General features: G+C 38.8%; 1 protein-coding gene across 1 annotated transcript in view; it reads left to right on the top strand.

Annotated features, from left to right (window-relative positions):
- Positions 1-13,355, top strand: part of ntrk2b (neurotrophic tyrosine kinase, receptor, type 2b) — an 85,229-nt gene that overhangs the window by 44,365 nt on the left and 27,509 nt on the right. The window contains exons 8-10 of the mRNA XM_061876616.1: positions 4,813-5,118; positions 11,222-11,289; positions 11,535-11,634. Coding sequence (XP_061732600.1) covers positions 4,813-5,118; positions 11,222-11,289; positions 11,535-11,634 — 474 coding nt within the window. The remainder of the gene's footprint in view (positions 1-4,812; positions 5,119-11,221; positions 11,290-11,534; positions 11,635-13,355) is intronic.

The following is a 13,355-nucleotide window of genomic DNA, read 5'->3' as shown; positions in this document are numbered from 1 at the left end:
TCAAGGTTGGCAAGTACGGTATGATCTCCACGCTAAGCCATTGCTGATCTTTGTCCCCCACAATTTTTCTGGCACTATTGTTTGTGTTCGATGCCTCAGGAAACACCCACACTGTTAGTTGTTTTAAATGTTTGTCCTGGTGGTAATGTCCACCTCCTTTTCAAGAACCGCCATTATTTCCAATCTTACCAAAATCAAATACTTGAGAACCATAAAAATGTCTAAGCAAGTGCTAATGTTTGTCGTCAAAATTGATCATATCCAACACCATTTGTAGTCTTTGCTAGTTTTAGGGCATGATTTACTTATGGTTTGCATGTACTAAAACATGTGCAAACATGATAGCACACGCAAAGCTGATCTATTAAACGCAGTTGTGTACCCTCAGGACCAGCAAAAACAACACAAACACGAAAAAGATTGAACATTGTTCTGGCTTCTTGGTATTTACATGTCCATCTTCTTGTTTTGGATTGCGTTTGGAATTTGTTTTGGATTTGTGTCTTGTATTTATGTTAGCATTTAAGCTAGCGCGGTTACAACACACAACAACAGCAGTCACGTTTTCGTCTACCGTAAAGCAGTAGACGTCTACCGTAAAGCAGTAGACGAAAACTTCTATATACCATCCATCCATTTTCTACATGATTGCTGGCCTAACATAACCAGAAATCATGATCATAAAAAAGATAAAAAATATTTTTGATTTACTTTCCCTAAATATCTCAAAGTATTCGTATTCTCTTCATGTCATATTATTCTCCTTCCAGTGCTGTTCTTTTTAGTTTTAGTTCGTATCCAATCAGAATTCAGCTAGCTTATGTTGCATGCTGTACCAAATCTGCCAGGGGCCTTCAAAATCAACAATACGTTCACTGACAGTTCACGGATACATACTGTTGATAGACAATTACGATAGCCAATCAGATCACGAGTTGTTGCCAGTAAGGCCTTCTAGATGGCCTCACGTTGAAGGTGACATTTACGCATCCTGTGATTGGTTACTCATCGGGACCGCTCGCGGATGAATTTGAGAAAACATAGTCGATAGACAGTTGCGATAGCCAATCAGATCACAAGTTGTTGACAGTAGCTTTTCTAGGGAGCCTGACGTTAATGAGACTGTGATTGGATATTCACTTGTCACTCCAAGGTGAGTATCCAATCACAAGTTTCAATTTATCAGGAAGCAGGAAGTGTTGAGCCGTAGCCAGACCGGGATAGCAGAGAAGGAGAACAAAACGTTGATTAGGTGCCAGATATACATTTGCAAGTCCATTTTCAAGAAGGATATTTAAAGAGAAACTACATCTTGTGAGACGATGTCGGCCAACCCCGGAATCTAGCTCAGCTGTTCTAGCGATGAAATGGGGAACGGCGTCGAATAGATCCTACTGGTTGTTAATTCAAATATTTTATTTTTACACTTTTAATATGTTTTTTGCAATTTCACTTTTGACAGTACCACATAAGATATGTTTTAATTGCTGATGCGTTTTAATTGATTTTTAAATGCGGCAGAAAATAACCCGTTTTGTACAGTGTTGATGTAATCCAATGGCCAGTAGTGCGTAAATGTGTTTCTGTATAATATTTCTCCAGCAATGCTCATATCAATTATGGTATTTTGAGAGGAAATCTTTGAAGTCGGACATCACTGAAGGCCTAGGTGGGAAACATACGGCCCACCATTGATTATACGTGTGGATTGTGTCTATCAAAGGGGCATTGCATTTTTTTTTGTTAATTTTGCCTATCATTCACAATCATTTTGAGCAAAAAAAACCCACACGTATTTTTTTAGGATTTTAACGATGATTAAAACAAAAAAGCTTGTGTGATGCGGCCTTCAAAGCCCTCTAAAGCAACTACAAAACCCTCCATCAACATTCTATATACCATCCATCCATCCATTTTTTACCGCTTATTCCCTTTTGGGGTCGCGGAGGGCGCTGGCGCCTATCTCAGCTACAATCGGGCGGAAGGCGGGGTACACCCTGGACAATATATACACGCTGCAATATAGTAGTAACAGACACGTTTATAAAATGATGTAATATATACAATGTTTATCGTATTTTGGTAATTTTAAGCAATACCAGAACTTATTTCCTTTGTGCATTTATTTCCGTTTCCATACCAGCACACTTCTGACTTCCGGCAACAAACGCAAGTGTGTTCCAATGATGGCAGACTTGGTAATAGACAACAAAAATGAATATTTTTGGACAAATAAGGATTCACAACCTTCTTTTTTTGAAGCTGAATATACAGAGGATTATAGAGTCGTATTTTGAATCTTATAGAAGCGAGCATAAACAGAGGGTAAAATGTTGGAGCAGACGAAAGCCGAGAGTGTAAGGTCGGCGTGACTTTGATGAAGGTGAAACTTGGAGCCAAGCTATGCCGACATAAATGGCGTGCTTATCCAAAATAAATTGGAAGTGTCCTCAGCCAGCTGGGAAAACTCACAGTTGTCCATCAACTGAGTCACTATAATATCGATCATGATACATGCAGCACAACGAAATCCTCGGTTTAGAGCCCATAAAAGGGCAACTAAAAACTCACAACCCAGTGGGATGTCAATGTGAATGACTATGAGAAACCTTGGAGTGGACCGTGGACGTTGAAGTACAGTATGCCTGACTACAGTAGCCGTAATGCGACGGCAATCCATCAAGTAGTGCGGCTTTGTAGCTCACCAGAGTCGTACAAAAATATATTAAAATATTTTTGAGTGTGTATTGTTCTATATTCTCAATTTAACATCAAAGTTTTGGTGTTGTTGGCCTACGGGTACTTGCTAGCGACATTTATTGAACAGGCGTCAACACCTATGTTTTATGTTTAACTTCCATCTACTGCTCACACTTACCACTACACCAAAATTGCTTTCAGGTCGATAAGCACAACCAGAATTGATACGTACATTGTTGATTTTTGGCAAAATGAAAGGATTTTAAAGGCCTACTGAAACCCACTACTACCGACCACGCAGTCTGATAGTTTATATATCAATGATGAAATATTAACATTGCAACACATGCCAATATGGCCTTTTTAGTTTACTAAATTGCAATTTTAAATGTTCTCGCTAAGTGTCGTATTGAAAACATTGCGGTATGATGACGCTTATGATGACGCGTGCGTTTGACGTCTCGGGTTGTAGCGGACATTATTTTCCTGCCCGAGCCAAGCTATAAGTAGTCTGCTTTAATCGCATAATTACACAGTATTCTGGACATCAGTGTTGCTGAATCTTTTGCAATTTGTTCAATCAATATTGGAGAAGTCAAAGTAGAAAGATGGAGGTGGGAAGCTTTAGCCTTCAGCCACACAAACACAGCCGGTGTTTCTTTGTTTAAAATTCCCGAAGGTGAAGCATTACTATGAAACAAAGCGGTCAAGCGAACATGGATCCCGACCACATGTCAACCGCCAGGTTTCGGTGAGAAAATTGTGGTAATAAGTTGGCTCTTACCGTAGTTATGAGCGGAGCCTGCGTCCTCCTGCAGCTACCGCGGACTATTACCTCCTCCCACGGAGACACTGGCGGTCACCACACCCCTCTGACTCTCAGGTACTATATAATCTCACTAAAACACTAGTAACACAATAGGCAGATAAGGGATTTTCCAGAATTATCCTAGTAAATGTGTCTAAAAACATCTGAATCGCTCCCACTGCAATCATCTTTTTTTTTTCTAGTCCTTCACTCTCAATATCCTCATCCACGAATCTTTCATCCTCGCTCAATTTAATTGGGAAATTGTCGCTTTCCCCGTCCGAATCGCTCTAGCTGCTGGTGGCTATGATTGTAAACAATGTGAGTGTCAGAAGTATTTGTTGTTGACGAACCTCAAGATGCATAGAGGGAGGCAGGCATAGAATATGGAAACATGATTTAATTCAAACTAAACAAGAACAAACAAAAAGCACGCACGTGGGCGGAATAACAAACTAAGGGAGCTAGCACTGGAAGCTAGAAAACAAAAAGGAACTTTAGCATAGAAGCTAGTGGATAGCAAACAGAAAAATTGGAAATAACTAATGCTAACAGAAACAGTTTACCGCTACGACGACCAGGACAAAATGTAGCATGACAGGTAGTAGCTGTAACAAAACGACACGACAGGTAGCACAACAAGAGTGATATGTGGCAACGACAATACAAGTCAAAATGACAATACAATGATCCAGCAACTGACACAAGACAAAGCAGGTACCAATAGGATCAGGCTGATTGGCAACAGGTGTGGCCAGGTGCCAATCAGCCGCAGCTGAGGAGGAACACAGCAGTCAGGGAACAAGACAGGAACCTGACAAAATAAGAGCACTAGACAGGAACTAAAGACAGGAGATACTAAACACAGAGGAAACAGACAAAAGCAGAGGAAAAAACTAAAACATAGATAAACTGTCAGGGGAAAGCCTGACAGTGAGGATGTGAGGAGCCCTACAACCCATGACGTCACGCTCACATCGTCTGCTACTTCCGGTAAAGGCAAGGCTTTTTTATTAGCGACCAAAATTTATCGTGGATGTTTTCTACTAAATCCTTTCAGCAAAAATATGGCAATATATCGCGAAATGATCAAGTATGACACCTTGAATGGACCTGCTATCCCCGTTTAAATAAGAAAATCTCATTTCAGTAGGCCTTTACTACGTCTTATAGTCTGAAAAATACGGTAGCTAATGTTTGTGTCCCTCATCAACATCTCCATCCTTATCCTTTTCCCTCCTGGCTCCTCTTCTTTCTGTTTACTTCCTGACTGCTCTTCCTGTTCCGGTTGCCTGCCTCGTCAGTTGCCCCCATCATCGTGCAGCTGTCAGAGCCAGAGCAGGACCATCATTGGTGCATCCCCTTCAGCGTGACCGGCAACCCCAAGCCCGAGTTGCAGTGGTACTTAGAGAACGTGACCATCCAGGAGCACAACTTCATCCGCACCATGTACCACGATTCCTTCAACAGCGAGTACCACGGCTGCCTGCAGCTCACCAACCCCACGCACAAGCAAAACGGCGTGTACAGGCTGGTGGCCAAAAACGAGTACGGGAAGGACGAGAAGAAGGTCTCGGCCCAGTTTCTCGACCCACCATACGACCACACAGGTTGCTGTTTAACCTCATAGAACTGCTTTCAAAGTATTGAACTGTTTACAAACGGACGTTTTGTTTTTTTGTTGCAGAAGAAGACGCTATCTACTATTGTAAGTACCCTTCCACTATCAAATATGGCTTCATTTTAACGGCTTTAAATGAATTCTTCTATGTCATCAATCCTGTCCATACACTGATTGGATCGACTGCTGCGTGGTTCCTTTTCTGTCTAGACACGACTGGTAAGACATTTTTAAAAACTGTCATCATTAAATGAATAGCTATAACGTTTGTCAGAAGCTCCACATCAGTGATTCTCAATCTTTTTTCACCAAGTACGACCTCAAAAAACATTTGGCTGTCCAAGTAGCACCGTAATGACCAATATTAAAATACAGCAGCGTAGTAGGCCTAAATGTTCATTAAAAACAACGCAAAGGTTTTATTTATTTTCTGGCTAGTGTAATATTACACACAAAGGCCTCAAATTTTAACTTTATAAGGTCAAGGCAAGGAGGAGGGCTCATATTTTAGGGCACCAAGGCAAACATAATTTTCTTTAGAGGCAGAATATATAAACATACATAAACATACATATACATACATATATATATATATATATACATATACATATATATATATATATATATATATATATATATATATATATATATATATATATATACATATATATATATGCATGTATGTGTATATATTGTCAGAGTTAATTGGTGACGAACCCCAAGATGCAGAGATGGAGGCAGGCATGGAGTGAGAAAACGTGATTTAATAAAAATAATAGAACAAGAACAAACAAAAGGGGTACAACAAAAGGTGCGCACGAGGCGGATAACAAACTAAGAGAGCTAGCATGGGAGCTAGAAAACATAAGGAACTTAGCATGGAACTAGCAAAAAACAAAAGGGCCTAGCGTGGAAGCTAGCGGGTAGCGAGCAGGAAAACAGAAGTCGTACTTGTAATATGAAACCAAACTGGAAGCAGGGAACAAAAAACAGTAAGCTACAAACATCTAACGAATATAGCTTACCGCTACGCTGCAAAGACACGACACGGCACGACAGGAGCGACAATAATCCAGCACTCTACTGGAGGACAAAACAGGTTCAAATAGGAGCGGGCTGATTGACACCAGGTGTGGCCAGGTGCCAATCAGCCACAGCTGAGGGGAAAACAGCGCACAGGGAAAAAACACAGGAAACAGACAAAATAAGAGCGCTGACAGGAAACACTACACTCACACAGAGGAAACAAAGACAAATGCAGAGGGAACAACTAAAACATACACAAACTGTCAGGGGCAAGCCTGACATATATATATATACATATATATATATATATATATATATATATATATATATATATATATATAGTCCCATTTAAAAGTATATATACGCTTGTAAAGAACATAATGTCATGGCTGTCTTGATTTTCCAATAACTTCTACAACTCTTATTTTTTTTGTGATAGAGTGATTGGAGCACATACTTGTTGGTCACAAAAAACATTCATGAAGTTTGCTTCTTTTATGAATTTATTATGGCTCTACTGAAAATGTGAGCAAATCTGCTGGGTCAAAAGTATACATACAGCAATGTTAATATTTGCTTACATGTCCCTTGGCAAGTTTCAATGCAATGAGGCGCTTTTGGTAGCCATCCACAAGCTTCTGGTTGAATTTTTGACCACTACTCTTGACACAAGTGGTGCAGTTCAGCTAAATGTGATGGTTTTCTGACATGTACTTGTTTCTTCAGCATTGTCCACACGTTTAAGTCAGGACTTTGGGAAGGACATTGTAAAACTTTAATTGTAGCCTGATTTAGCCGTTCCTTTACCTCTTTTGACGTGTGGTAGGGGTCATTGTCCTGTTGGAACACCCAACTGCGCCCAAGACCCAACCTCTGGGCTGATGATTTTAGGTTGTCCTGAAGAATTTGGAGGCACTCCTCCTTTTTCATTGTCCCATTTAAAGCACCAGTTCCAATGGCAGCAAAACAGACCCAGAGCATAATACTACCACCACCATGCTTGACAGTGGGATTGGTGTTCCTGGGATTAAAGGCCTCACCTTTCTCCTCCAAACATATTGCTGGGTATTGTGGCCAAACAGCTCAATTTTTGTTTCCTCCAGAAGGTGTAAACTTTCTCCATGATAATACCTTATCATGGATCATAAGGCTCATTTAATTAGGCTGGCCATATTCTGAAATCCCAAAAAGAAGACACATACAGATATATGCGTGTCAAGGCGGGCAGCACGCCAAGACCGGGACTAGGTGAACATTTGCCAATGATAATAGAAATTGCTTTATAAATAATATATTTATTTAAATAAAGCATTTTATTCTCCTCTGTTGACAGTATAACAAAATAAGTCACACTTATATTATGTAACATTTGCAGTTTTAGGAAGAAGTACAGAGGTACTAATATTCAAAATAACCTCTTGTATATAATATACACATAAATAATGCCTCTAAACAGGTTAATTATATTTAAACAAAAAAAGGGAACAGCCCATTCTTTAAAATGTCTATTCTCAGTCTAGTGGACCATTCTAATGTAAAAAATATATATAATGCCTCAAAACATTTGAAACAAAAACAGATGTTCTCAGAGAATACACCATAGGTGAAGGGTATTTCACAAATCAGTTAAAACAACAAAAACAGAGGTAGCTTTTCTGAGCAAAATATTTTAGGCTTTTGTAAAAAAAAAATAAAAAAAATAATGCCTTGTCAACATTTAAAACAAAACCAACACTTCCTGTCAACAGCGTCACTTCCCTAACTTCCCCGGAAGTCCCGCCCCCCAGCCAAAGCCATTGGCTAACACCCCGTAGCCAGCCGCTACAATATTTACAGCTAGAATTCACCAACTCCAGTAATATATATTCGGTAACTTAACCCTGGACGTACATTGAAAATACACGCAACCCTAATTCAAAATGCCGGACAATTGAGGCATTTGAAATAAAACAGCCCGGACACCCCCGCAAAAGAGGACATGTCTGGGGAAAAGAGGACGTATGGTCAGCCTAATTTTCCATCCATTTCCTACCGCTTATTCCCTTTCGGGGTCGCGGGGGGCGCTGGCGCCTATCTCAGCTACAATCGGGCGGAAGGCAGGGTACACCCTGGACAAGTCGCCATCTCATCGCAGGTCAGCCTAATTTAATAGCCTTTAATTATTTTTTATTATGCAAAAACAAATTGTATACAAAGAGGATACAAGCAAAGGAAAAAACAAATGAGCTCAAAAATACCTACAAGTGAGGCATAATGAGGCAATATGTACATAGCATGTTAGCATTGATTATCCATCCATCCATCCATTTTCTACCGCTTATTCCCTTTCGGGGTCGCGGGGGGCGCTGGCGCCTATCTCAGCTACAATCGGGCGGAAGGCGGAGTACACCCTGGACAAGTCGCCACCTCATCGCAGGTCAGCCTAATTTAATAGCCTTTAATTATTTTTTATTATGCAAAAACAAATTGTATACAAAGAGGATACAAGCAAAGTAAAAAATAAATGAGCTCAAAAATACCTACAAGTGAGGCATAATGAGGCAATATGTACATAGCATGTTAGCATTGATTAGCTTTCAGTCATTCACTTACCAAATAAGCCTTATTAGCTCTCCAACAAGTCAATAACATCAACAAAGCGCACCACCTGTTGTAATGCTTATTCACCTAAATATAATTGAAATGATTTATTTAGATGTTTAATAGTACATTTGGATTACGGTATATACCTGAATGTAAGATGACCCCTCTTTTTAGACAAAATTTACAATTTTTATCTCAAATATTTGAGCTTCTTGTCGTTGATCACCATTATCTTAAAATTAGCATCATAACTGGTCATTTTTTAAAATCAAATTAATGACACTTTTGAATTGAGATTAATTATGAGAGTCACAAAGCATTGCTTAACTTATCCGTCTGGTACTTTGACAACACTGCCTCGAGTATGTTCAGCCAGCATTTTGTTGTTAACTTCTTGTTGTCGATAACCTGTAGCGTTCTTGCTAGCAGCAGCTTCAAAAAATGCGTTTTGCTTTTAGAAGCTATTTTAAACTTGTGCTGCGGTATGAGAATTAATCGCTGCGATATGCAAAGTACCATGGTTTTATCTAAAGCAGGGGTCTCAAACACGCGTCCCGCGAGATGTTATTTTGCGGCGTCCACCTTAATATGAAAGTTTAATGTTAGTGCGGCCTGCGAGTTTTATATGAATGGCGCTTGTCAGCGTTGTGTTATTTGGGTCCAAAATGGCTCTTTCAACGTTCTGGGTTGCCTACCCCTGCATTAGTGGAAAAGCGGCAAATGAGTGAAAGTGACAGAGACGTTGCTATGGAGACGAGGGTTTTCTTACGTGCCTGGCTGAAGTCACACCGCGACACCTGTCCGTCAGTAATAACAGTACCCGATAACCTGGACCAATTCAAACCATTATTTGTTTTTTTATTGTTTAATTTGCATTTCCTCACACGATGAACACTACATATATTTCTATATGACGCCGGATAACACTCGGGCAACCCGACGTGTCTTATTTCCACAGAAAGTTGCGGTGCACAAGGAATACAATTTAATACGTCATTATACAACTAGACATGCTGAGGGGTATGCAAACATTTTTTAAGAAATCTTTTCTTGCGGCCCAGCCTCACCCAGACTCTGCATCCAGTGGCCCCCAGGTAAAGTGAGTTTGAGACCCCTGATCTAAAGTCTCGTCCGGGTTTATTTTTTAAGCAAAATATTCCGCCAGTCGCAGTCTGACTCGGAGTTGAGTCAATCAATAAAAGTTTATTTATGTAGCCCTTAATCACAAATTCCTCAAAGTCTAAAACAAAGGTGCCTGTGTGCTCAACATGAACTGCGTGATGAATCTGTGTCCATACAAGGTCATGGAAACACTCATTTCTCATCATGCTCTCCAACCTGTGTGCAATGTTGGTGAACTGTGGCAACACACATATACACTCTATAACATATTTTCTGCAAAATAGAAACAAAATCGCCAGACCAGTGGTTTTGTGACTTTCTCCACCAAATACCACCTCAGAAAACATTGGCCCTCCAGGTACCACCATAATGACCAAACATTAAAATACAGGTTTTATTAAACACATATATTTTTAGCCACTGTAACAATACACACAGTTTGAACAGTTAAACTGTGTTTGAATAAAAGAGAACACTGTACTTTGTTCAAGTGATTCTTTGGCGTACCACTAGGCGGAGCCAGCATTAATGTTTCACGTACCACAGTTTGAGAATCACTGCTCTAGACCAGTGGTCTCCAACCACCGGGCTGCAGAATAATTTTTTATAAATTTTTCTTAAAAAAAAAAATATATATATATATATTATTTTTATTTTTATTTTTTATTAAATCAACATAAAAAACACAATATACACTTACAATTAGTGCACCAACCACAAAAACCTCCCTTTTTCATGACAAAAACGTCCCTTTTCATGACAAAGAAAAAAAAAAAAAAAAGGATTCCCCCCCTCGGGCCGCGGGACAAATTATTAAGCGTTGACCAGTCCGCGGATACAAAAAGGTTGGGGACCACTGCTCTAGACAACAGAAACAAATTTTAGCATGCTGACGCTCTGCAGGGAGGCGATGGACCATCACAACAAAAGCGCATTCTTGCGCATGGAATGATCCAAATGCTAAAAATGCATGTTGCATGACATTTTTTCATTTAGGAGATGTGTTATAATAAATGTAATGGTTATATGATGATAATAATGTATTTCCTAAATGAAAAATGAACTGCATTAGAAAAAAAACACACTATTTTTCTTTTGTCATAGAACCAAAAGCTGCTTTATATGTATGTATGTATATATATATATATATATATATATATATATATATAGAAAAAATGTGTAAACGGGCAGCTTTTGTGATATACTATAATACGTAATTGTCTGAATATGTTGGTAATGTTTATAATCAAATTATTTTAGCAACTTTGATTTCAGGAAAAATGCATATTTGTAGAGAGCGCAACACATTTTATAATTTATATTTGAATTCTATGCATATTTTTGGTTAAATTTAACACTAGTCCATCTTCGTCTTTGGTTTTCTTTTCTTTCAGACACACCGCTGCCCCCCTTGGACGACAGCATTGCCGTAAGTGATTTTTATCCGTTGTGAGGAGATAATTCACACTTGTTAAGAATTCTGTTGATTAATTGAAGCACATGAGGTAAAAGGCAGGCGGCATTAGTCCACTCCATTCAACACTGATATCGAAACAGAATTTCAGAACATATCATTAAAAAGCAATGCATTGATTCATTTGATTATTATTTGGTGTATCAATCAATTTTGCCAATCGTGACGTTTACAACATGACTAATTTGTTTCCCTTTCAGATTTACGTTATCGTGGGGATTGCTGGAGTGGCGTTGACTGGTTGCGTTCTCATGGTGATCATTCTCAAATATGGAAGAAACTCCAAGTTTGGAATAAAAGGTGAGCTTGTTTTATTTCTTGAGTTTAGCTTCATTTGCATCGAGTAAAGTTTTATTAAACCTATTAAGACTTTTGATTACTTCAAACAAAAAATGTGGTATTATTTTTTTGTCACAAGTAATTACTTTATTGAATATTGTTTCCCTGGAGGGTGTAACAGAGACTATCAATGCAGAGTAGCGTGAGAAAAATAAAGAAAACATGTTTTACATCAGGGGTGTCAAAGTCAAGGCCCGTCAAGTCATAGAAATGGGGTCCCACAGTAAATATTTGGGGTCCCACTTTTTTTGTAACTGTTTTGAAAACAAATGATAAATGTATGCATTATCCTGTTGTATCTCACATTTTATATTGTGTTTTGGAAAAAGGTTGTCATAAACATTACTTAATTAATTAAAAAAAAATATTTTTATGCATATTTAAATGTATTCAGTTATAAACATTCATTCACTTTCTTCTTTCCTTCATGGATCTAAACTTTACCGCTAGCGGTATTTTTTTCTGTATTTTTATAGTAATATTTTCAGAATGTGTTTGTTCTATTTTCGGCCAAAGTAAGATAAAGAAAACAATCTGAAGTTGTCTTTATTTTTTAGTTTTAATGTCATGATTTTAATTGTCCGGCCCGCGTGTGCACAGACTTTCCTCCATGCGGCCCCTGAGCTAAAATGAGTTTGACACCCCTCTTTGTTGAATGCATGGAAAAAGAAAACACAGCGATGAGATTTAAAAAGCCTTAAAATTTCACACAGGTAATTACTTTTTAAACTACTGACAGACTCACATTATTTCAGTTGGCTAAATTTGCTTTTAAATTTTAGATATTGTTTAAAAAATAAAAACAATTAAAAAAAAGGAAATAATAATCATTAAAAAAATACATGGTAACATTTAGGTATGGTGAACATATTCACCATTAATTAGTTGCTTGTTAACAGGCAAATTAGTAACATATTGGCTCTTAATTAGTCATTATTAAAGGCCTACTGAAATTAGATTTTCTTGTTTAAACCCGGATAGCAGGTCCATTCTATGTGTCATACTTGATCATTTTGCGATATTGTCATATTTTTTCTGAAAGGATTTAGTAGAGAACATCAACGATAAAGTTCGCAACTTTTGGTTGCTAATAAAAAAGCCTTGCCTGTACCGGAAGTAGCAGACGATGTGCGCGTGACGTCACGGGTTGTAGGGCTCCTCACATCCTCACATTGTTTACAATCATAGCCACCAGCAGCAAGAGTGATTCGGACCGAGAAAGCGACGATTTCCCCATTAATTTGAGCGAGGATGAAAGATTTTTGGACGAGGAAAGCTAGAGTGAAACACTAGAAAAAAAAAAAAGGCGACGGCAGTGGGAGCGATTCAGATGTTATTAGACACATTTACTAGGATAATTTTGGAAAATCCCTTATCTGCTTATTGTGTTACTAGTGTTTTAGTGAGATTATAAAGTCATACATGAAAGTCAGAGGGGTTTGGTGACCGCCAGTGTCTCTGATGGAAGCCACGGAGGAGCCAAGAAAGTCGCAGCTGCCTCTTTGACAGCTGCAGGAGGATGCAAGCTCCGCTCATGTCTCCGGTAAGAGCCGACTTATTACCACAATTTTCTCACCGAAACCTGCCGGTTGACATGTGGTAGGGAAACATGTTCGCTTGACCGCTCTGTTCCATATTAAAGCTTCACAACAAACAAAGAAACACCGGCTGTGTTTTGGTTG

This window comes from Nerophis ophidion, linkage group LG17 (genome assembly GCF_033978795.1).
Source record: "Nerophis ophidion isolate RoL-2023_Sa linkage group LG17, RoL_Noph_v1.0, whole genome shotgun sequence".
In the NCBI taxonomy this organism is placed as follows: domain Eukaryota; kingdom Metazoa; phylum Chordata; class Actinopteri; order Syngnathiformes; family Syngnathidae; genus Nerophis; species Nerophis ophidion.
Note: the sequence above shows the minus strand (reverse complement) of the source record. Positions and strands in the feature narration are given on the sequence as shown.